The sequence below is a fragment of the Eschrichtius robustus genome, chromosome 12, assembly GCF_028021215.1.
Source record: "Eschrichtius robustus isolate mEscRob2 chromosome 12, mEscRob2.pri, whole genome shotgun sequence".
Classification (NCBI taxonomy): Eukaryota; Metazoa; Chordata; class Mammalia; order Artiodactyla; family Eschrichtiidae; genus Eschrichtius; species Eschrichtius robustus.
In genome coordinates this window covers 3,669,173-3,694,728 of record NC_090835.1, presented here as the reverse complement: position 1 = coordinate 3,694,728, position 25,556 = coordinate 3,669,173, and the positions used below count along the sequence as shown (strand labels likewise).

At 48.7% G+C, this 25,556-nt stretch overlaps 1 protein-coding gene across 1 annotated transcript in view; it reads left to right on the top strand.

Annotated features, from left to right (window-relative positions):
• Positions 1-25,556, top strand: part of GRIP2 (glutamate receptor interacting protein 2) — a 52,950-nt gene that overhangs the window by 10,268 nt on the left and 17,126 nt on the right. The window contains exons 6-16 of the mRNA XM_068557815.1: positions 442-517; positions 1,674-1,819; positions 2,677-2,824; positions 2,932-3,101; positions 5,217-5,342; positions 5,670-5,819; positions 8,613-8,799; positions 9,303-9,448; positions 10,183-10,263; positions 12,145-12,211; positions 12,310-12,455. Of these exons, the coding sequence (XP_068413916.1) occupies positions 442-517; positions 1,674-1,819; positions 2,677-2,824; positions 2,932-3,101; positions 5,217-5,342; positions 5,670-5,819; positions 8,613-8,799; positions 9,303-9,448; positions 10,183-10,263; positions 12,145-12,211; positions 12,310-12,455 (1,443 nt within the window). The remainder of the gene's footprint in view (positions 1-441; positions 518-1,673; positions 1,820-2,676; positions 2,825-2,931; positions 3,102-5,216; positions 5,343-5,669; positions 5,820-8,612; positions 8,800-9,302; positions 9,449-10,182; positions 10,264-12,144; positions 12,212-12,309; positions 12,456-25,556) is intronic.

Below are 25,556 nucleotides of genomic sequence, written 5' to 3'. Positions count from 1 at the left end.
AATGCCAATTCTATGTATGTTCTATTTTGCTCTAATGAATTACATACATGTATAATCTTCCTTCTGACTTTTAAGAACCATTAAAATCAAGTATTAAATGGAAAAATTGGCCAAGCAACAAATGACTGGGGGGAGTGAGAGGGAAAAGTTGTAACAGAAAATGAAGTTTGGAGCTGCCTAGCAACCAGGGGAAAAAGGGAAATAGGATGAGGTCGCAGGAAAGGAAGCAAGCTGTTTAACAGAGAGAGGACTTTGGTCCCATTCCCTACTTTTTGTCCGAACTCTGGGTGGGATTTACGGTTGATATCTCATAGGAGAGACTATGAATAGCAAGGACAGAATCCTCAAGCAGATTTAATTAAGGAAGCCTGCTTAAGGTCTGGGTTGGGGCCTCCGGGCGCCACGGAGGGAGTGGATAGATGACTGTCGAATTCTGTCCAGGAGGTGCCCATGAAGACGGGCACAAGTCCCGGCCGCTCGTCCTGACCTACGTGCGGCCCGGCGGCCCTGCCGACAGGTGAGCCTGAGCCGGGATGAAGCTTACAGCCTCACCCTGCACTGCCCTCCCCCAGCTCCCCTAGGAAGAAGGCAGAAGGGACATCATACACATTCTCCAGATGAGCAAACTGAGGTCCAGACAGGGGACACCCCTGCCCAGAGTCGCTCAGCGGATTATTGGTGGAGCCAGCACTAAAACCCAAATGAGAGCTACCCCCAAGCTCTTTCTTCCCCAAGGTCCTGCTGTCTCAGGGGGTAGGATGGGGATGGAGAGTGAGCTTTAGCCTCATGTTACCCCTTCCCTGGCCTTCATTTTCCTGTCTGTGGAGTGGGTCCAATAGTGCAGCCCCTACGAGCTGCTGTGAAGGAAGTGTGGGGCATGGTGACCGGCGTCACTGTGGTCCTCTGTGATGCAGCTTCCCCAGTCCTGGCTGCGCTGCCAGCCTGGCCCTGCCTGAGCCCCGCTCAGAAGCTCAGAAGCGCCAGGAGGAGAGAGTGTGGAGTAGGAACACACCCAGTTCCCAGCTCCTGACCCCATGACCTCCCGGCGGGAGATTCCTGGCCATTTTAAGAAACGCCTGGAATGGCCTTGTCAGAAATCTAAACCTGTCCTTGGGACGGGTCTGTGATGAGTTATTCATAGAACCTCCCAGAATAGCTTTGGCCACCTGTTTGGGCAGGCATTCCAGAGCTGGGATGTGACCCAAACCAAGGTGAACCCCCTCAGGCCTCTCCCCTGGGGCCCAGTGGAATTCCTTCCCAGGCGCGTTTCTCACCAGCCCAGAATCACTGGGGACCCTGGGCAGGGACCGCTGTGCTGGCAGCTTGAAGCCTCCAGACTGCCCCCCGTGATGCTGAGTGCCCCGGCAGGGCTGGGACCCTGTCAGGGCCCTGGTGGTGACCTCAAAGGGCATCCCCAGCTCAGACACTGGAGGGCTGAGCTGGGACTGAATTTATTAAGCATCTCTGGGAGGGGTTAGAGCTGACCTGACCCCCATCTTCAGTGCCCGCTTCAGTTATTCAGCTGCTTCCACATAACCTCCCTGGTTCTTTCACTCACATGTGCATTCCTTCCCTCATCCGCTCTGTCCCTTTCTCCTTCACCCGCTCCCTGCCCTCCTTCTGTTCTCTGGCTCGCGCTGGGCGAGGCTGACTGACTGGGCCCTACCCCGCAGGGAGGGCTCCTTGAAGGTGGGGGACAGGCTACTCAGCGTTGACGGGATCCTGCTGCATGGGGCCAGCCATGCCACTGCTCTGGCCACCCTGCGGCAGTGCAGCCACGAGGCACTCTTCCAGGTGGAGTACGATGTGGCCATTCCAGGTGAGTTGGGGGCCTAAGGGCTAGGGTTGGAGCAGGAAGAGGCCCAGGGATAGAGGGAATGGGGTAGCGGGTACAGATCCTCACCACTGCAAAGGCTGTGTGACCTTGGCCCAGTCACAGCCTCTCTGAGCCTCTCTGGGTAGTAATACTCTGCCAGGCGTTGTTTGTTGCACTGGGGATCCACCTGAGAACAACACAGATGAGGTCTCCATTCGCATGGGGCTGACATTCTGGTGGGGAGAGATTGACAATAGATGGAATAAATCACATATAGAGTGTGTCAGATGATGATAAGTGTGTAAAAAAATCAGGGAGAGAGATGGGGAAGGCTGGGTGATGCCCTCTAATCTGCAGCCGTCCAGGTGAGAGAAAGGTGATGGTGGCTGGACCAGGGGCTGAGCAGGGGGATAGACGGGGTCAGATTCGGGAAATACAATGAAGGTCCACTGGCCTGGTTTGCTGATGTTTGGACATGGGGGTGGGGGTGAGAGTAGGAGGAGCTGGGTTTTGTTTTCCCGCCACTGGGTGGGTGAATGGGATGCCGTTTTCTGAAAGGGGGAAGGCTCGTAGTGAAACCCACAGTTCCGTGTATTCAGTCGGCTCTCGAATAATATGCGAGCAAATTAATATTGTCCAGCAAAGGCCTGGGCTCAGAGCCCCTGAGACCTGAATTCCTGCCCCTCATCTGCTTCTGAGTGGCTGTGTGACCTTGGACGAGGTCTTTGCCTCCACGCACCTCAGTTTTCTTGTCTGTAAAGTGGGTGCAGTGATCCCTCCCTGGCAGTGAGGATTAAGTCGAGATGGAGGAAGGTGCTCAATATTTGCATCTCAAACTCTTCTTTCCTTCCACTTACCAGACACAGTGGCCAACGCTTCAGGGCCCTTGATAGTGGAAATAACCAAGACGCCAGGGTCCGCCTTGGGGATCTCGCTCACCACCGGCTCCCACCGGAACAAGCCAGTCATCACCATCGACCGCATCAAGCCGGCCAGTGTGGTGGACAGGTGGGCACCCACTGAGAGCTGCCACGGCGTGGGGGCTGCAGGGGGAGAGCCGCCCAGAGCTCTGTCTGGCTGGACCAGCCTCCCCCTTTGCTCCCTGACCCGGCCAGGAGTGGGGCCCTGCATGCCGGAGACCGCATCCTGTCCATCGATGGCACCAGCACTGAACACTGCTCGCTGCTTGAGGCCACCAAGCTCCTGGCTAGCGTGTCGGAGAAAGTGCAGCTGGAGATCCTACCTGCGCCCCAGAGTCGGCGGCCCCTGAAGCCCTCAGAGGCAGGTGGGTCCCCTTGGGAGACCTCAGAGCTCAAACCTGAAGGCTAACGGACCAAATCCCCAGGAAGGCTAAAATTTACTGGAACAAATGTCCATTCCCACAGGGAAGCTCGAACTGTCAAGTGCAGCAGCTAAGGGTGGGGAGGTGGGGCAGATAAACAATTTGGGTGTTTGATTTGACAGTTTGCTGGCATGGATGGCCCAAAAGCTAGTTCCATCACTGGTTACATTAATAGAAGTATAAGGGCTAGAACAAGGGAGGGGACAGTCCTTCTGTGCCCTGTGCTACTCAGAGTTTGGACCCTGGACTCAGCTCAGGGCCCTCGGCAGGTCCAGAGGAGGCAGCCAAGCAGTCAGGGAGGGCCTAGAGCCACCCCTGTGCGGAGTCGGGGGCTCCCAGCTTGGACCAGGGACCTAGGCGCTGGGCAGTTCTAAGAGCAGAGGGAGCAGATGGTCTGGGGCTCCAGAGGGCAGAGCGGGGGCCTGGGGCAGGGTGGAGGGTGGTCGTAGGAAGGCAGCCTCCTGCTCAGGGCAGGCAAGTGCTTCCAGCACCCTAACCCTTGGGTTTCGACTTCACATCCCAGCTTCGTCCCTAACAGCTGGACAGGTGCTTTGCCTCTCTGAGCCTCAGCTGCCTCATCTGTAAATAGGCGTCAGGACCCCGAGTGCACAGGCTTGGTCAAGGTGGTCAGGCTGTGAATTCCAGCCCTTGGGGCACAGTGGGGGAGGGGGGCGAGGATGGAGTCTGCCTGCCCCACCCTTTGCAAGCCCAATCATCCAGAAGAGACAAATTCTGCAGATCAGATGTGTGGGGACCGGCATCTCTGGTCTCTGCCAGGGTCGGTAAGGATCCCGACAAGCCGCAGCAGGGGCTGATAGAGGAGGCTTTGGGGCTTGAAGTACCGTCATCTGTTCCCCTACCCCCTGCTGTGGTGCCTGGGCTTCCCACGGGTCATCTGGGTTCACCCACATGACAAGTCTACAAGGTTGGTACAGAGGCGCTGAGGCTCCCAGCAGGGCAGGTCCTTCCGAGAGCACACAGCTGCTGACAGTCCCCCTGGCTCTCACTGAACAAGCCTCTGCTAAGCACCCAGCACTGCTGTAAGCACGTCACACGTGCTAACTCATTCTGATCCTCCCAGCTTCCCTAGGAAGTAGCCACTGTCTTTGTCCCAGTTTACAGATATGACAGGCACAGAGGGGCTAAGTGACTTGTCCCAGTCCCACAGCTGGTCAGTGATGGAGCCAGGATTGGACCCGGCTGCTGGCCCCAGAAGTGGCCCAGCCCCCAGGTGGGGTTGGGGGCACCAAACAGGGAGGCAGAGTCAATGGGCTGAGATCACCGAGACCTCACCCATCCCTCCAAGAACATGTTGCACCAGGCTGGACATCCCCCCCGCAAGTCCTGCAGCAGAAGGAAGAACCAATACAGGGCCTGGGGCAGTGGGGAGGAAGGGTAGGCTGGGGATGTGAGGGGGGCAGGATCTGGTAGAGGGTCTGCGGGGTCCCCTGGGAAGCAGATGCTTAGCTGGAGTAAAGAGTTCGCTGGGGTTGAGGCCTGTGGAAGGTGGAGGGGAGGAAGCGGGAACAGCCTCAGACCGCGATGCAGGTCCGGGCAGGCCTGGGCCAACCCAACAGGGACCCAGGTGGCCCCCGAGAGCCCAGCGTGGGGCAGAAATGCCAGGCCCTGGTGCCCTGCGTGCTCAGCCCCCGGCCCAGGCTGCAGCACTGCGGCAGACTCCGAAGGTGCTGCAGCTGGTCACCGTCTGCAAACTGCACTCCTCGGAGCTGACCGGTCAGTTCTTGAGCTCCAGAGCCAGTCAGCCTGGTTCACGTCCTGCTCCTCCAGCACCTCCCAGCTGTGGGCCTTGGTCTGGGCCAGCTTTCCCTCTCCTGTTCCTGCCTCTCGGGCTGAGCCCTGAGCACAGTGCCCGGCACACGATGGGCATCCAGGACGTGCGGGCAAGATCTCGAATGCCTGGCCTGGCTCGGGAAACTCTGGATCTTCTGTTCCTGCTCTCCTCCCCTCATTGTGCGGACAGGAGCTCATCCTTCAGGGGTGTGGTGATCCAGACCTGCTCAGCCCCCAACGTCTGTCTCTCCTCTTTCTCCGCCACAGTGAAGGTGCAGAGGAGCGAGCAGCCACATCGCTGGGACCCCTGCGTGCCCTCCTGCCACAGCCCCCGGCCCGGCCACTGCAGGACACCCACCTGGGCCACCCCTGCCAGCCAGGACCAGAGCCGATGTAAAGTGCCCTCCCCGATGTCACTCTCCCCTATTCCTAGGGAGGGGCTTGAGCCTGCTTTATAGGGAAGGAAGCCAAGACTCAGAGAAGTCAGGGGCCCTCGCAGCATCACCTCACACATTAGTGACGAGATGGGCCCCTGTCTGGCAGCTGGGTTTCACCAGGTCTGTGAAAACCCTGCGAGCTTTGAGGCCCAGAGTGGGAGAGACTGGATCGCAGAGGTCACACAGCGAGCATGGTGGAGGGGGGAAGGCATCCCTGTGTCTCCCTGAGGCAGGGTGGAGGGCTCTGCTGGGGCTCATGGTTCTGTGCTCTCATCTCCCCCAGCCTTGTCCTCATCTCCCTTTTCCTCGCCGACCCTGAACCACGCCTTTCCCTGCACCAATCCCAGCACCCTTCCTCGTGGATCCCAGCCCATGAGCCCCCGGACCACAATGGGGCGGAGGAGGCAGCGAAGAAGAGAACACAAGAGCTCGTGTAAGCCATGGTCTCTTCCCTCCCCTCTGGGCTGCCTCTGTGCCTGAGAGAGAGATTTGCCAAAGGGTATGGGGTATTTGGGGCAGGGCCAGGGGTGGGTGGGGGGCATTAAATAGCATGCGTGGTACACCAGGCTGCTGCGGATGGTTGGGCAGGTTGTGCACTGCACAAGGGCACACCTGAGGGGTGACAGTTACTTTGTACACTTTGTCTTGTATTTTTATTATGAAAAATTCCCAGCAGGTGGTGGCAAAGTGTCTTGAGGAAAGGATGCCTTTTCAGATTTGCACGAAGGTCTCACAGTAACTCCATTTCATTTTTCTCTCATTCAGCCCTCTGATCCATTCCAGGGTGTGGTTACTTTGTCTTTACCACCTCTCTGACATTTGTTAATTTTCCCTAAGAAAGAGACACAGAGGCCTGAAACTAGCCATCCAGAGTGTAGTAATTTTTAGTTTTATTAGATATATATTTCTACTTAACTTTTGCTTATAAACATTTCTCTTTATTTATGATCACTATATATAGTTCCTTTTTATTTTTTTTTTTAAGTTTTTTTTTTTTTTTTTTTAACAAATGGCTAAGGGTTCCAAGCAGGGAGAGACCACATCAGGTTGAGTGAGGGAGTATTTATTACTATTATTATTATTTTAAAATTAATTAATTAATTTATTTTTGGCTGTGTTGGGTCTTTGTCTCTGTGCGAGGGCTTCCTCTAGTTGTGGCAAGTGGGGGCCACTCTTCATCGCGGTGCGCGGGCCTCTCACTGTCGTGGCCTCTCTTGCTGCGGAGCACAGGCTCCAGACGCGCAGGCTCAGTAATTGTGGCTCACGGGCCCAGTTGCTCCGCGGCATGTGGGATCTTCCCAGACCAGGGCTCGAACCCGTGTTCCCTGCATTGGCAGGCAGATTCTCAACCACTGCGCCACCAGGGAAGCCCTATAGTTCCTTTTGAAATGAAGGTATTTAAGTATTTTTAAAAATGAATAAATGTAAAGACAAATAGTAATGAATGATAATGCAGGAAACATGTGGAAGTAGCAAAAGTCACAAGAATGCCCAGAATTTTGAAATCTTTCCTGGGAAGAATCTTTCCTTTGTTGATGTTGAAAGTATTCCCAGCCTCCTTCCATGTGAGTTGGGGAGGCCTCCAGAAAGAATGGAAGGTCAGACTGGGCCATTTAAGATTGAACCAGGTGAGGGAAGAGAGAAATATAAGTCATCTGGCACCTGAAAGGCGCTAAATATGGTTATGAGCTTCCTGGCAGCCAAGGTGAAAAGGGAAACAGAATTCAGAGTCAGATGAGAGATACAATACACCTTCACCAGCCACCTTTGTCACCCACTGAAGCAGGGGGTGTGTAGGTGAAAAGATTCAGAAGTGTCATTCACAGGCAGGAGCTTATGGAGCCTGGGGACTCTTGGGACCCCTTATCTGTCTCCTTCCTTGATGATAACAATTAATTAGTTAAATAAAATTTTTTGAACACCTCCAATGTTCCAGGTACAACTCTTATCATTGGGGTGAAAAAATAATGAAATAGTGAAAAAATCAATAGTAAAAATAAAGAATAAATATATATATAATAACACAATATACCCAACAATAAAGTGTTACATATATTGTAATGTATATATAATATATAATAGTATAAGAAAATAATATATAAAGACACAACAGTATCATTAATAGAATGAAATGCAATAAGTTTTATTTAATAATTGAAATCCTTATCCATATTAATAATACAAATGTATTTTATGTATGGAATATAAAATAAAATATGTTAAATAACATATCAAATAGTTAAACAGAGTTATCATATGACCCAGAAATTCCACTCTTAAGTAAATGCCCAAGAAAAATGAAAACATATGTCATGTTCACCCAAAAACATATTTACACATGTTTATACAGTGTTATTCATAATACCCAAAAGGTGGAAACAACCCAGATGTCCATCAATGGATGGATTAAAAAAATGTGGTATCATCATACAGTGAGATATTAGTCAGCTTCAAGAAGGAAGGGAATTTTGATATGTGCTACATGGATGAATCCTGAAAACATTATGCTAATTGAAAGAAACCAGACACAAAAGACCATGTATAGTATGATTCCATTGATATGAAATGTCCAGAATAGGCAACTCTAAAGACATTGAAATTAGATTAGTGGTTGCTTAGGGCTGGAAGAGATGGGAGGATTTGGGTGATTAACTAAAGGAAACAGGGTTTCTTTGAGGGATTGAAAATGTCCCAAAATTGAGTGAGGGGATGGCTGTACAGCTTGAACGTACTAAATATTCAATATACTAAAAACAGAGTGTTGAATTGTACACTCTGTGGGTGTATACTGTGGTAGCCGAATGGTATCTCAATAAAGCTGTTACCAAAAATGGCATAATATATACTATCATATCTAACAGTAATATAATGTGATATTTGGTATATGATATAATAATAGAATAAGTTGCAATATAACATCACACAACATGACATGACATAATGTCAACGACCCTCAGAGCCTCTGTTTTACAACACGGCAGTCCTGGGAGCTGTCTTCCTTAATCCTTGCCACAGCTCTGCCAGGTGGGACTCATGACCCCATTGCTCAGGTGAGGAAACCAAGGCTCAGAATGAGCCTCGACTTAACCCGCCCCACCCCGGGCCAGTCAGGCCTCCCGCTCACTCACCTCTCTGACTTCAGGTGTCTGGGCCGAGGGAGGATGGGCTTTGGCAGGAAGGCGTCCCTGGGGCTGTGCCCTGAGCGCCGTGCCTGCCTGCCCCGCAGTGTCGCTGGCCTCCAGCACCGTGGGGCCAGGCGGCCAGATTGTGCACGCAGAGACCACCGAGGTCGTGCTCTGCGGAGACCCCCTCAGCGGCTTCGGTCTCCAGCTGCAGGGAGGCATCTTCGCCACCGAGACCCTGTCCTCCCCACCCCTCGTGCGTTTTATTGAGCCTGACAGCCCGGCGGAGAGGTGAGCCTACTGCCCCCAACCCACTGGGCCTACCACTCTCCACTCTCCAATTCGGGGGTGGGGGGCTTACGGGCAGCCAGGGAAACCAAGTCACACACCAAGCCGGGCTGCACAGTTGTATCTCATCAACTATCACGTCAGCCCCATTTTGTAGATGAGGAATCTGAGGCTCAGAGAAGCTGATTCACCTGCCTAGGGTCACGCAACTCGAGTGACCCAGGACGTGAACCCCTGTGTGTCTGAAGTCAGAGTCCTCTATATACATCTCCTAAGGCATGGCATCACCCGCACTGGACAGACAGAGAAACTGAGGCCCAGCAAGGTCACACTTTAGCCAGAGTCCTGTGGTAAATTGCCTGAGGAGCTACAGCTGGCACAGGGAGGAGCTGAGCGTTCCACCCCCGCCCGGGAGGCGGGGCCCAGGCTTGGTCCTGGCCCTGCTCCCGCACAATGCTCCTGTCTCCCAATGGGGCCTCTTCTCTCTGCCGGGCTGCCCGGTTCAGGTGTGGGCTGCTGCAGGTAGGGGACCGCATCCTGGCCATCAATGGCATTGCCACCGAGGACGGGACGATGGAGGAAGCCAACCAGCTGCTGCGGGACGCGGCGCTGGCCCACAAGGTCGTGCTGGAGGTGGAGTTTGACGTTGCCGGTGAGTGGGTGCCCCGAGCGTCCTCCTCTCCTTCGGGACCCTGTGCTCCCCCCTTCACTACCCTGCTCCCTGCAACCTCCCGCCCTGCCCTGATCCTTCTCCCCGCATTTGCAACGTGTCCCCGGCACTAATGGTGGGAGAAAGGCACTGGCCGGGGTGGAAGGAATTGCACATGCCAGTGTGAGGGTTGATGAGGGTTTTTGCAGTGGAACAGGAGCTGGGGGGTGGGGTGGGGTGAGGGTTTATGCAAAGACCCCCAAACAACTCGGTTAGAATTCTGGTTCTGTGATTTGGACAGTGTGACTTTGGACAGGACCCTTCCTCCCCCACCCTTAGTTCCCCCCAGTGTAAAATAGTGAATAGAATCCTCTATCACAAGGGGCGTTGTTCAGATTAGATGAGATAAAGCGTGTGAAAGCACCAGCTGAGGCCCGGCCCGTGAGAGGCGCCCAGTCAGTCCTTGCTGGATCCGAACGGATTGGGCTGGGCCATGGGGCCCCCGGCAGGGCGGCAGCCATGAAGTTTGGGTTCTAGTCCTGACTCTGCTCTGACCCGGTGGGTGCTTGTCTCCGACAAGTCAGTGCACCGTGCCTCAGTTTCCTCATCTGTGGGTGCAAGAAGCAGGATGGGGTTGTTTGGGGTCCCTCCCCACTGGACCAGAATGGGTGTGGGTCAGGGACTCCCTAAGGCCCTTCCCTTGAGTCTCACGTGGGTGTGTGTGTGTTTGCACCCAGAGTCCGTCATCCCGAGCAGCGGCACCTTCCACGTGAAGCTGCCCAAGAGGCGTGGCGTGGAGCTGGGCATCACCATCAGCTGTGAGTCCCCTCCCCGCACGCTCTCCGCCTGCCCCGAGAAAATGCCCAGCACCTGGCCGGGAGGGAAGGCTCTGGGTGGGAGGGAGGGCTGGCTGACGTGGCTTTCCTCCACCGCAGTGCCCAGCTGTGTGTCCTTAGGCAAGGCTTCTCAAGGCCTCGGTTTCCCGTTCTGCACAATGGGAATCTCCTGGCCTTTTTAGTCTCCATGGGTAGTTAAGTGGTTTGTAAGGCACCAGACATACAGGCCAGGTTTAGTTTTCTGTTTGCCTCTGTGTTCCCAGGGCCCAGAAAAGGCCTAGAACACAGTAGGTGCTTAATTCATGTTTGTCAAAGGAATGAGAGTGAGGGACTGCAGAATGGAAAGAGAAAGGTAGAATACATAAGCATGGGAACAGTCAGAACCCTCCCCAGCCTGCATCTCACTCAGGAAAATCCGAAGTCCTCTGACTTCATCTCCTGCCGTCTCCCCATCACGCCCCGGAGGGGTAACTGTCCAGAAGGGCTGCTGCTGCAGCTCCTTCCTGCCCCGGACCCTGCAGTCCGTGGCGGTGGGAGTTTAAGCAATTGAGGGGGAGAAGCTTCTTCCAGCCCAGGAACCTCTGGGCAGGGCCACCAGGTGCAGTTGCCCAGGTTGTACAGGACACAAGGTGCCCATTCAAGGTACACTTACAGTTTTTTTGTTTTGTTTTGTTTAAAATTTATTTATTTATTTTATTTCATTTTTGGCTGTGTTGGGTCTTTGTTTCTGTGCGAGGGCTTCCTCTAGTTGCGGCGAGCGGGGGCCACTCTTCATCGCGGTGCGCGGACCTCTCACTATCGTGGCCTCTCTTGTTGCGGAGCACAGGCTCCGGACGCGCAGGCTCAGTAGTTGTGGCTCACGGGCCCAGTTGCTCCACGGCACGCGAGATCTTCCCAGACCAGGGCTCGAACCCGTGTCCCCTGCATTGGCAGGCAGATTCTCAACCGCTGCGCCACCAGGGAAGCCCCACTTACAGTTTTGTAACATTTTCTCAACAGACTAATTAGAAGGGGCACCTTTGTCTCATTTGCAAAGATGCTGCATGGGCTAGAAGGACCGCCTTACACCTGGTCGCTCATGGAAAAACCCATTAGCCCAAATGGATTCTTTTCTGCAGGAAAACTCAGCCACCCATTGTCTTAGATCATGCTCCCCGGGCAACAGCTTTTCACGCTGGGAGTTACCTGCAGGGGCCTTATTGAGGAGGGCTCTCAGGATCAACACCCGTGGGCCGAGGAGGCCTCAGGACCAGGCAGAGGGAGGAGCTGTGCTGCGATGTAGTCCCAGCAGAGGGCTCGGCCAATCCCACGGGGAGCTCTTTGCTGGGGAGGCCACGGGAGTTGTCCTGAGCCGAGGCTGGGAGCCATGCCTTGGCGCCACTGCGTGAACCAGTCATTGGGTGCAGGCATCTTATTGGCTGAGGCTGCTCCCTCAGCCAAAAGCCAGTCCCCAGCAGGATCCTGCTGTGAGCCATGGCAGCCAGCATTCTCTGCACTGGGGAGGGAAGAACGCAATCGTTGAAGTCACCTAGTTCTGGGACCTGGCCCTGTGCCAGGTGCTGGGGACACAGACACCAGCCAGACACAGCCCCTCAGGGAGCTCTGTGTGCTGGGAGGTGGGCTGAGCATGGGCGGTGTTGTCCCACTTTGTCCAGTTAATCTCTGACGTCCCTGTGAACTCTGTGGCCTCATCCCCGTTTTAGAGAGGGGAAACTGAGGCACAGAGAGGGGAGCTGATTTGCCCACAGTCACCCAGCCAGGGAGCTGTGGGAGCAGGGCGCATGGCTCCAAGTCTACGCCCAGCTCCTGGGCCCCGCAAGGCTGAGGGGACCAAAGGCGGGCTTCATGGCTCCTTCCCTCCAGCGGCCAGCAGGAAGCGAGGGGAGCCCCTGGTCATCTCTGACATCAAGAAAGGCAGCGTGGCGCACAGGTAGGGGAGCCCCTGGCAGGGCGGGGGGCTGGCCCACGAGGGTGGGCTCGGGGCCTGCGTGTGCCAGGCTCCTTCCTGTCCCCACCCTGCTCCTGCAGGACTGGCACCCTCGAGCCGGGCGACAAGCTGCTGGCCATCGACAACATCCGCCTGGACAACTGCCCCATGGAGGACGCTGTACAAATCCTGCGCCAGTGTGAGGACCTGGTGAAGCTGAAGATCCGCAAGGACGAGGACAACTCCGGTGAGGGCTCCGACCGCTCCACCACCAGCCCCCGACCCTGCCCGCGCTGACCAGCAGTGCCCAGCTGGCAATCCGGGGCTCCCTCTGGCCAAGGAGGGAGCGTGGTGGGTGCCACCCAGGGGCTGCTGGTGGTGACCCCTTGAATGAAGATGCAGGGGGGTGGACGGCAGATTTCTCCCTACCCCCGGGTCTGGGCTTCTCCAAGGGCCCTTGCGAGGTTGGCTGGAGTTTGACGGCAGCTTGGATCCAACAAGCCCTGCGCAAAGCCGCTGTGGGCAAATGACTGGGTGGGACAATGGGTGGGGGTGGGAGATGTACCACTGCATAGGTGGCTGTGAGTAAGCCGAGGCTGCAAACTCAGACACATCTGAGGCTGGACAGCTGACAGGAGTGAGTGAATTGGGCTGAAGGTAAGAAAAACGATACAGTTTGGGTAGACAGAAGGAAGGGGAGAGAATCTCTTGTTCAGAGGGGCAGCTGCCAGCTCCTACCCTGGGAAAGAGGATCACTTGTGGGCAGCTTTCAAATTTTTTTAAGGAAAACTGGAAATCTGGGGTCTTCTTATCATCGATATTACCATCACCACCATATCCTTGTTATTTTGTGTGGTGTGTGAAATCTTTATTATAAAACGCTGCTTCCACATTTCTGTTTTTTGTAGAATAGCTGTTTGGGTGGAAGGAGACATTTCTGGAAGCAGAAGATGGCCTCAGGTGGTGCCATCTGAAGTCCTGGCGTGGGGGAATGGATGTATTAATGCGGGGGGAATGGGTGAATTAATGACTGACAGAATGTTTGAACTAATTGCTGAGGAAATAGGTGTATTAATGGCATGAAAGAATGGGTGAACTAATGAATGAGACAATAGGTGTATTAGTGGCAAAAGGTATGGATGATATAATGGCTGAGGGAAAGGGTGGAGTAAGGGCATGAGGGAATGGCTGAATTAATGGCTGAGGGAATGGGTGAATTAATGGCTGAGGGAATGGGTGAATTAATGGCAAAGGGAATAGCTGTATTAATGCCTGGAGGAATAGCTGTATGAGTGGCTGAGGGAATGCTTGTGTTACTGGCTGAGAGAGTAGATGAATTAGGCAGATGGAAAGGGTGTATTAATGGCGTCAGGGAATGGTTGAACTAATGGTAGAGAAAATGGGTGCATTAATGGTTGAGGGAATGGGTAAATTAATGGCAGGAGTAAATTAATGGCTGAGGAAACGGATGAACTAAAGGCTGAGGGAATGGGTGAATTTTGGCTGAGGGAGTGGGTGAACTACTCCTAACAGAATTAGTGCATTAATGGCTGAAGGAATGGATAAATGAATAGCTTCAGAATAAGTGTATTAGTGGCTGAAAGAATGGGTGAAATCATGGAAGAGAAAATGGCTTACTTAATGGTGATGAGTATGGCTGAATTAATGGCTGAGGGAATGGCTTAGTTAAATAGCTGAGGGAAACGGTGAGTTAATGGCTGAATGAATGGGAGTATTAGACTTTAAGGGAACAGGTGAATTAAGGGGTGAACTAAGTCGTAGGAAATTGATGAATGTGGATGATGGAATGGGTGGTGTAAGGGCTGAGGGAATAGGTGAATTAATGCCTGGGGGAATGGGTGAATTAATGGCTGAGGGTGTAGGGGAATTAAGGGCTGAGGGAATGGGGAATTAAAGGCTGAGGGATGGGCTGAATTAATGAATGAGGGATTGACTTAATTAATGGTTTAGGCAATGCCTGAATTAATGGCTAAGGGAATGGGTCAATTATGGAGGCCTGAAGAGGTAATAAAAGGATCAGGGAATCTATTAATGTTTGAGGGAATTGGTGTATCAAAGGCTAAGGAAATGGCTGAATTAATGGCTGAGGGACTGGCTGAATTCATGGATTAGGAATTGGCTGAATTATTGGCCGAGGGAATGTCTGAATTAATGTCTGAGGGAATGAGTAAATTAATGGATGGGGGGGGGATGTATGTATTAATGGCTAAAGTAATAGGTGATTTTAATGACTCAGGTAATGGGTGAATTAATGGCTGAGGGATGGGCTGAATTAATGGCTAAGGGAAAGGGTGAATTAAAGGCTGAGGGAATGTGTGTATAGGGCTGAGGGAATGGGTAAATTAATAGCATGCGGAAATGGGTGTATTAATGGCTGAGGAAATGGGTGAATTAATGGCCGAGCTAATGACTATTAATGACATGAGGGAATGGGTGAACAAATCACTGAGGGAATAGCTGTATTAATGCCTAAGGAATGGGTGAATTAATGGCTGAGGAAATGGGTGTACTAATGGTTGAGGGAAGGGGTGTATTAATGTCATGAGGGAATGGGTATTTAATGGCTGTGGGAATGGGTGAATTAATGGCTGAGAGGAGTGGTGAATTAGGGCATGAGGAAGTGTGTGTATGAATGGCCGAGGCAATAGATGAATTAATGACGGAGGGAATTGCTGTATTAATGGTATGAGGGGATGGGTATATTTATGGATGAAGAAATGAGTGTATCAATGGCTGAAGGAATATGCGAACCAATTCCTGAGGGGATGGGTGTATTAGGCATAAGGAAATTGGTGTAAAACTGGCCGAGGTTATAAGTGAATTGATGGCTGAGAGAATGGCTGAATTAATGAATTCGGGATTGGATAAATTATTGGCTGAGGGATTGTCTGAAATGATGTCTGAGGGAATGGGTAAATTAAGGGATGGGGGGCTGTGTGTATTAGTGGTTGAGGGGAACTGGTGTTTCAGAGGCTGAGGGAATGGTTGCATAATGGTTAAAGGGAAGGGAGAATCAGTGGCTGATGGAATGAATGAATTAACAGCTGAAGGAATTGGTGACTTAAGTGCAGAAGGAATGGGTGTATTAATGGCTGAGGGATTAGCTGAATTAATGGCTGAGGATATGGGTGAACTAATCAGTGACCGAATGGGTATATTGGGCATAAAAGTATTGGTGTATTAATGACTGAGGGAATGGGTGCAATAATGGCAGAGGGATTGGCTGAATTAATGACTGAGGGAATGGGTGAATAAGTGACTGAGAGACCGGTTGCATTAGTGCCTGAAAAATTGGGGTATGAGTGGTTGAGGGAATGGTTGAACTAATGTCTTAGGAAATGGGTGAATATGGCTGTCAGAATGGGTGCACTAATGGCTGAGAGAATGGGTGAATCAGTACCTCAGGAACTGGGTGCATTAGTGGCTTAGACAGTGAGTGAACTAAAGGCAGAAAGAATGTGTGAATTAATGGCAGGGGTAATGGGTGAATTAATGACTTCCTCAAATGGTGTATTGGTGGCTGAGAGAACCGGCTGAACTAATGGCTGAGAGAATGTATGTATTGATAGCTGACGAAAAGGTATTAGGACTGATGGATTGCATGAATTAATGGCATGAGGAAATGGGTATATTAATGGCTGAGAAATGGGTGAATCATGGCTGAGGGAAAGGGTGTTTTAATGGCTCAGGAGATGGGTGTATTAGTAGCTGAGATAATAGGTGAATTTATGGCGAAGGGGTTGGGTGACTTGATGGCTGAGGGAATAGGTGAACTATGGCTGAGGGCAAGGGAGAAATAATGACTGAGGAAGTGGGTGTATTAGTCCCTGGGGTAATGGGTGTATTAAGAGCTGAGGATATGGATGAATTAAAGGCTGGGGGAATGCGTGTTTTAAACACTGAGGGTATCCATAAACTAATGTCTGAGGGAATCTGTGAAGTAATAATTGAGAGAATGGTGAACTAATGGCTGAGAGAATGGAAGTATTAACAGCGGACAGAACGGTTGTATTAGGACTGAAGGAGTGCATGAATTAATGGCATGAGGAAATGAGTGTATTAATGGCTGAGGGAATGGGTAAATTAATGGATGTTGGGGGATGTGTGTATTAATGGTTTCGGGAACAGGTGTTTCAGAGGCTGAGGGAATGGTTGAATACTGGCTAAAGGGAAGGGAGAATCAGTGGCTAAGGGAATGAGTGAATTGACAACTGAAGGAATTGGTGATTTGAATGCAGATGGAATGGGAGTATTAATGACTGAGGGATTAGCTGAATTAATGGCTGAGGATATGGGTGAACTAATCAGTGACCGAATGGGTGTATTAGGCTTAAAAGTATTGGTGTATTAATGACTGAGGGAATGGGTGAATAATGGCTGAGGGAATAGGTGAGTTAATGACTGAGGAAATGGGTAGATTAGTGGATGGGGGGATGTGTGTATTAATGGTTGCGGTAACTGGTGTTTCAAAGGCTGAGGGAACGGTTGAGTAATGGCTTAAAGAAAGGGGCAATCAGTGGCTGAGGCAATGAGTGTAATGACAGCCAAAGGAATTGGTGATTTAAATGTGGATGGGATGGGTGTATTAATGGCTGAGGGAATGCTTGAATAATAGCTGAGGCAAAGGGTGAAATAATCGCTGAATTAACAGGTGAAGTAATGGCGTGAGGGAATGGGTGTGTTAATGGCTGAGGGAATGGGTGAACTAATCGCTGAGGGGATGGATGTATTAGACCTGTGGGAATTGGTGTATACATGGCTGAAGGTATAGGTGAATTAATGGCGGAAGGAATTGGTGAATTCATGGCTGAGGGGATGGGTGAATGAAGAGCTAAGGGATTGGCTGAATTAATGGCTGAGCGATGGGTGAATTAACAGATGAAATAATGTGTGTTTTAATGGTTGAGGGAATTGGTGTCTTGAAGGCTGGGGGGAATGGCTGAAATAATGGCTGAGGATGGGTGAAGTAATCGCTGAGGGAATGGGTGTATTAGGAAAGAAGGAATTGGTGTATTAATGGCTGAGGAAATGGGTGAACTAATGGCTGAGGGATTGCCTGAATTAATGACTAAGGAAATGGATAAGTAATGGATGGGGGAATGTGGTATTAATGGTTGAGGGAACTGGTGTATCAAAGGCTTTGTGGATGACCGAAATAATGGCGAGGGATTGGTTGAATTAACGGCTGAAGGAATGGCTGAATTAATGGCTGAAGGAGTGGTTGAAATAATAGCTGAAGGAATGGGTGAACTAATTGCTGAAGGGATGGGTGTATTAATGGCTGAGAGAATGGGGGAAAGGCTGAAGAAATAGTATAATGAATGGCCGAGAGAATGTCTCAGACATTGGCTGAATTAATGGGTGACAGGATGGGTGAATTAATAGTTGAGAGGATGGGTGCATTACAATTTGAGGGGATGGGTGAATGTGGCTGATGGGATGGGTGAACTAATGGCTGAGGTAATAGGTGAATTAATGCCGGAAGGACTGGGTGCATTAGTGGCTTAGAGAATGACTGAACTGACGGCAGAAAGAATGGGTGAATTAGGACTTTGCTGGTGGCGCAGTGGTTAAGAATCCGCCTGCCAGTGTGGGACACGTGGGTTCGAGCCCTGGTCCGGGAAGATCCCACGTGCCGCGGAGCTACTAAGCCCGTGCACCACAGCTGCTGAGCCTGCACTCTAGAGCCCGAACGCCACAACTACTGAGGCCCGTGCGCCTGGAGCCCGAGCTCGCCAACAAGAGGAGCCACCGCGATGAGAAGCCCACTCACCGCAACGAAGAGTGGCCCCCACTCGCCGCAACTAGAGAAAGCCTGCGCGCAGCAACGAAGACCCAAAGCAGCCAAAAATAAAATTAATTAATTAATTAATTTTTTAAAATAGCTGACGGAAAGTTGGTATTAGGGCTGAGGGTATTTGTTAATTAATTCCGTGAGGAAATGGGTGTATTAATGGCTGAGGGAATAGATGAATAATGACTGAAAGAATGGGTGTATTACAGATAAGGCAATAGTTGTATTACTGGCTGAGGGATAAGGCGAATTAATAGTTGAGTTAATGGGTGAATTATTGCCTGAGGGAATGGGTGAATTAATGGCTGAGGAAACGGATGAACTAAAGGCTGAGGGAATGGGTGAATTTTGGCTGAGGGAGTGGGTGAACTACTCCTAACAGAATTAGTTGCATTAATGGCTGAAGGAATGGATAAATGAATAGCTTCAGAATAAGTGTATTAGTGGCTGAAAGAATGGGTGAAATCATGGAAGAGAAAATGGCTTACTTAATGGTGATGAGTATGGCTGAATTAATGGCTGAGGGAATGGCTTAGTTAAATAGCTGAGGGAGACGGTGAGTTAATGGCTGAATGAATGGGAGTATTAGAGTTTAAGGGGACAGGTGACCTAGGGGGTGAACTAAGTCGTAGGAAATTGGTGAATGTGGCTGATGGAATGGGTGGTGTAAGGGCTGAGGGAATAGGTGAATTAATGCCTGGGGGAATGGGTGAATTAATGGCTGAGGGTATAGGTGAATTAATGCCTGAGGGAATGGGGAATTAAAGGCTGAGGGATGGGCTGAATTAATGAATGAGGGATTGACTTAATTAATGGTTTAGGCAATGCCTGAATTAATGGCTAAGGGAATGGGTCAATTATGGAGGCCTGAATGGGTAATAAAAGGATCACGGAATCTGTATTAATGGTTGAGGGAATTGGTGTATCAAAGGCTAAGTAAATGGCTGAATTGGCTGAATTATTGGCCGAGGGAATGTCTGAATTAATGTCTGAGGGAATGAGTAAATTAATGGATGGGGGGATGTATGTATTAATGGCTAAAGTAATAGGTGATTTTAATGACTCAGGTAATGGGTGAATTAATGGCTGAGGGATGGGCTGAATTAATGGCTAAGGGAAAGGGTGAATTAAAGGCTGAGGGAATGTGTGTATAGGGCTGAGGGAATGGGTAAATTAATAGCATGTGGAAATGGGTGTATTAATGGCTGAGGAAGTGGGTGAATTAATGGCCGAGCTAATGACTATTAATGACATGAGGGAATGGGTGAACAAATCACTGAGGGAATAGGTGTATTAATGCCTAAGGCATAGGTGAATTAATGGCCGAGTGAATGGGTGTATTGGGGGCTGAGGGAATGGGTGAATTAATGGCTGAGGAAATGGGTCTACTAATGGCTGAGGGAAGGGGTAAACTAATGGTTGAGGGAAGGGGTGTATTAATGTCATGAAGGAATGTGTATATAATGCCTGTGTGAATGGGTGAATTAATGGCTGAGAGGAGTGATGAATTAGGGCATGAGAAAATGTGTGTATTAATGGCCATGGCAATAGACGAATTAATGTCGGAGGGAATTGCTGTATTAATGGTATGAGGGGATGGGTATATTTATGGATGAAGAAGTGGGTGTATCAATGGCTGAGGGAATGTGTGAACCAATTCCTGAGGAGATGGGTGTATTAGGCATAAGGAAATTGGTGTAAAAATGGCTGAGGTTATAAGTGAATTAATGGATGAGAGAATGGCTGAATTAATGAATTCGGGATTGGATAAATTATTGGCTGAGGGAATGTCTGAATTGATTTCTGAGTGAATGGGTGAATTAATGACTGAAGCGTTGACTGAATAAATGGCTGAGAGAATACCCCAGTTAATTGCCGAGGGAAAAAGTGAATTAATGGATGTGGGGATTGTGTGTATTAATGGCTGAAGGTACTGGTGTATCTAAGTCTGAGGAAATGGTTGAATAAATGGCTGAGGAAATAGTTGAATAACAGCTGAAAATAGGTGAATTAATGACTTATGGAATGGGTGAGTTAATGGCTGAGGGAATCAGTGAAATAAGGACTGAATGGATGAATTAAAGGCTAAGGATATGTGGGTATTATGGCTGAAGAAATGGTAAATTAGTGGCATGAAGAAATGGGTGTATTAGTCATGGAGGGTATGGGTGTATTGGTAGGTGAGGGAATGGATGAATTAATGGTGAAGGAATGGGTGTAGTAAGGGCTGAGGCAATGGATAAACTAATGGCTCAGGGGATCTGTGAATTAATGATTGAGGGAATGGTGAACCAATGGCTTAAGGGTTTATTAATGACATGAGGGAATGGGAATATTAATGTCATGAGGGAATGGGTGAACTAATCACTAAAGGAATGGGTTTATTAGGCCTGAGGGAATTGGCATATTAATGGCTGATGGAATAGGTGAATTAATGGCTAAGGGAATGAGTGTATTAATGGCTGAGGTAATAGGTGAGTTAATGATGCAGGGAAAGAGTGAATCAATGGCTGAGGGATTGGCTGAATTAATGGCTAAGGGAAAGTGTGAATTAATGGCTGAGAGGATGGATGTATTAATGGCATGAGGCAATGGGTATATTAATGTGTGATGGAATGGATGAATTAATGGGGAGGGAATGGGTGAATTAAAGGGTGAGGGAATGTGTGTATAGGGCTGAGGGAATAGGTAAATTAATGGCATGAGGAAGTGTGTGTATTAATGACTGAGGGAATAGACGATTTAATGCCTGAGGGTACGGGTGTATTAATGGCATGAGGGATAGGTGTATTAATCGATGAAGGAATGGGTGTATCAATGGCTGATGGAATGGGGGAATTCATCGCTGAGGGAATAGGTGTATTAGTGGCTGAGGGAATGGGTGAATTAATGGCTGAGAGGACTGGCGAATTAATGGCATGAGGAAATGTGTAATGGCTGAGGGAATAGATGAATTAATGACTGAGGGAATGGGTGTATTAATGGCATGAGGGAATGGGTATATTAATGAATGAAGGAAAGGTGTATCAATGGCTGAGAGAATGTGTGAAACAATCATGAGGGGATGTGTGTATTAGGCATGAGAAATTGGTGTAAAAATGACTGAGGGTATAGGTGAATTAATGGTTGAGGGTATAAGTGGATTAATGGCTGAGGGAATGGCTGAATTAATGAATTCAGGATTGGCTGAATTATTGGCTTCCGGGAATGTCTGAATTAATGTCTGAGGGAATGGGTAAATTAATGGTTGGGGGGATATGTGTATTAACAGTTGCGGGAACTGGTGTTTCAAAGGCTGAGGGAATCGTTGAGTAATGGTTAAAAGAAAGGGAGAATCAGTGGCTGAGGGAATGAGTATAATGATAGCTAAAGAAATTGGTGATTTAAATTCGGATGGAATGGGTGTATTAATGGCTGAGGGAATGGTTGAATAAATAGCTGAGGAAATGGGTGAAATAATCGCTGAATTAACAGGTGAAGTAATGGCATGAGGGAATGGGTGTATTAATGGCTGTGGGAAGGGGTGAATTAATGGCTGAAGGAATGGATGTATTAGACCTGTGGGTATTGGTTTATTAATGGCTGAAGGTATAGGTGAGTTAATGGCTTAGGGAATGGGTGAATTATTGGCTGAGGGAATATGTGAAGTAATGGATGAGGGAATGTATTAACTAATGGCTGAGGGAATGAGTATATAATGGCTGAGAAAATAGGTGAGGGAATGGTGAATTAATGGCTGAGGGATTGGCTGAATTAATGGCTGAGTGAAAGGGTGAATTAGTGAATGCAGACATGGGTGAGTTAATGGATGTGGGAATGTGTGTATTAATGGCTGAGGGAATTGGTGTATCAAAGGCTGAGGGAAAGCTGAAATAGGGGGGCTGAGGGAATAGTTGAAGTAATGGCTGAAGGCATGGGTGAGTTAGTGGATGAGGGAATGGGTGAATTAGTGGTCGATTGAATAGTTGAATTAATGACTGAGGGAATGCATGTATCAGTGGTTGAGGGATTAAGTGATCAATGGCTGATTGATCAATGATACACCCATGCCATTGATCATCACTGATCAATGGCATGGGTGTATCAATGTCATGAGGGAATGGGTGTATTAATGGCTGAGGGAATGGCTGAATTAATGGCTGTGGGAAGGGATCAATTAATGCTGAGGGAATGGGTGATTTAATGGCTATGGGAATGGAGGTATTAGTGGCTGAGGAAGTGGGTGAATTAATGGCTGAGGGAGTGGGTGAACTAATCACTAACGGGATGGGTGTATTAGTCATGGGCAAATTAGTGTATTAATGGCTGGGGGTTTAGGTGAATTAATGACTCAAGAAATGGGTGAATTAATGGCAGAGGGACTGGATGAATTCATGTGTGAGGGAATGCCTGAATTAATAGGTGAGGGAATGGGTGAATTAATGGATGCGGGAGTCCACAAATTAAACCAGGTGGAGAAATGTGTGTATTAATGGCTGAGGTAATTGGTGTATGGCAGCCTGAAGGAATGACTGAGTTAATGGCTGAGAATATGGTTGAATTAATGGCTGAGAGATGGGTGCATTAGAGGCCTAGTAAATGGTTCTATGGTAGTTGAGGGAATGGGTGACTAATGGCTGAGGGAATGGATGAATTAATACCTGAAGGACTAGGTGAATTAGTGGATTAGAGAATGAGTGAACTAATGGTGGAAAGAATGGGTTAGTGTGGGAGGGAATAGGTGTACTAATGAGAGAGGGAATGGGTGTGTAATGGCTGAGGGAAGGTGTAAACTGATGGTGAGGGAATGGGTGAATTAATGGCTGAGAGGAGTGGTGAATTAGTGGCTGAGGGAGTGGGTGAACAAATCGCTGAGGGGATGGGTGTATTAGGCATGAGGAAATTAGTGTAAAAATGGCTGAAAGTATAGGTGTATTAATGGTTGAGGGTATAAGTGAATTATGGCTGAGGGAATGGCTGAGTTAATGACTGAGGGAATGGGTAAATTAATGGAAGGGGGAATGTATGTATTAATGGTTGCAGCAACTGGTGTTTCAAAGGCTCAGGGAATGGCAGAATTAATGGCTGAGGGAATGGCTGAGTAATGGCTAAAAGAATGGGACAATCAGTGGCTGAGGGAATGGGTGATTTAAATGCGTAAGGAATGGGTGTATTAATGGATGAGGGAATGGCTGAGGGAATGGTTGAAGTAATAGCTGAGGGAATGTGTGAAAAAATCGCTGAATGAATGGGTGAGCTATAATGGCATGAGGGAATGGGTGTTTTAATGGCTGTGGGAATGCGTGAATTAATGGCAGAGGAGTGGGTGAATTCATGGCTGAGGGGTTGGCTGAATTAATGGCTAAGGGATTGCCTGAATTAATGGCTGAGGGATGGGTGAATTAATGGATGGTGGGATGGGTGTATTAATGGGTGAGGGAATAGATGAATTAATGGCTGAGGAAATGGGTATTTTAATGGCATGAGGCAATGGATATATTAATGGGTGAAGGAATGGATGAATTAATGGCTGAGAGGTGTGGTGAATTAATGGACAGGGAATGGGTGATTTAAAGGCTGATGGAATGGGTAAATTAGTGACATGAAGAAATGGGTGCATTAGTCACTGGTTTATTAGCTGAAGGAAAGGATGAATTAATGGCTGAAGAATGGGTGTATTAAGGGCTGAGGGAATGTGTGGCTTAACGGCTGAGGCAATGGGTGAATTAATGGCTGAGGAAATGCATGTATTAGTTTTTGAGGGAATAAATGAACCATGGCCGAGCAATAGGTGTATCAGTGTCATGAGGGAATGGGTGAATTAGTGGCTGATGGAATGGGTGAATTAATGGCTGAGGGAATGGGTGAATTAATGGCATAAGGGAATGGGTGATTAATGGCTGAAAGAATGGGTGAATTAATGCCTGACTGAATGGATGAATTAAAGGTTGATGATGTGGATGTATTAATGGCATGAAGGAAAGGGTGAACTAATGGATGAAGGAATGGGTGTATTAATGGCTGAGGGAATGGGTGTGTTAATAATTGAGGGAATGGCTGAATTAATGCCTGAGGGAATGTTTGAAACAGTGGCTGAGGGAATGTTTGAAATAATGGCTGAGGGAATGGCTCAATCAATAGCTTAGGGAAAAGGTGAATCAATGGCTGTTGTAATGGCTGAATTAATGGCTGAGGGAACGGGTGTTTTAATAACAGAGGGAAGGTTAACCAGTGGCTGTCGAGAATGGGTGAATTAATGACTAAGGGAATGGGTGAATTAATGGCTTAGGGATATAGTGAATCAGTAGTTGGTGACATGGGTGAATTAATGGCTGAGGGAATGTGTGTATTATGGCTGAGAGAATGGGTGCATTAATGGCATGAGGAAATGGATGTATTAATGGTATGAGCTAATGGATCTATTAAAGGAAGAGGGAATGGCTGTATTAATGCCTGAGACAATGTTTGAAATATGGCTGAGGGAATGGATGAATTAATGCCTGAGGGAATGGGTGCATTAATGGCAGAGGGAATGGGTCTATTAATGGCATGAATGAATGGGTGAACTAATGGCTGACAGTTGGGTATAACAATTTCATGAGGGAATTGGTGTATTAATGGCTGAGGGAATAGGTGAGTTAATGGCTGAGGGAATAGGTGAGTTAATGGCTGAGAGAATGGCTGAATTAATGGCTGGCGGAATGGGTGAATTAATGGCTGAGGAAATGAAATCATTAATGGCTGAGGGAATGGGTGTATTGGTGGCTGTGGGAATGAGTGAATTAATGGCTGAGGGAAGGAGTGAATTAATGGGTGTATTAATGGCTGAGGGAATAGATGAATTGATGGCTTAGGGAATCATATTAATAGCATGGGGGAATTGGTGACCCATTAGGGAATGGTTCATTAATGGCACGAGAGAATGGGTGAACTAATGGCTGAGGCAGTGGATGTACTGGGATGAGGAACTTGGTGTATTAATGGCTGAGGGAATAGGTGAATTAATCGTTTAGGGAACAGGATAAAAAGCCCATAAATAAACCCAGGCACCTCTGGTCAATTAATCTACAACTAAAGAGGCAAGACTATAAAATGGAGAAAGACAATCTCTTCAATAAATGGTGCTGGAAAAACTGGACCGCTACATGTACAAAAATGGAATTAGAACATTCTTTAACACCATACACAAGAATAACTCAAAATGGATTAAAGACCTAAATGTAAGACCGGATACCATAAAACTCTTAGAGGAAAACATAGGTGGAACACTCTGACATAAATTGCAGCGATATCTTTTTCGATCCATCTCCCAGAGTAATGGAAATAAAAACAAAAACAAATGGGACCTAATTAAACTGAAAAGTTTTTGCACAGCAAAGGAAACCATAAACAGAACAAAAAGACAGCCCAGAGAATGGGAGAAAATATTTGCTAACAATGCGACTGACAAAGGATTAATCTCTAAAATTTACAAACAGCTCATGTAGCTCAATATCAAAAAAACAACCCAATCAAAAAATGGGCGGAAGACCTAGAGACATTTCTCCAAAGAAG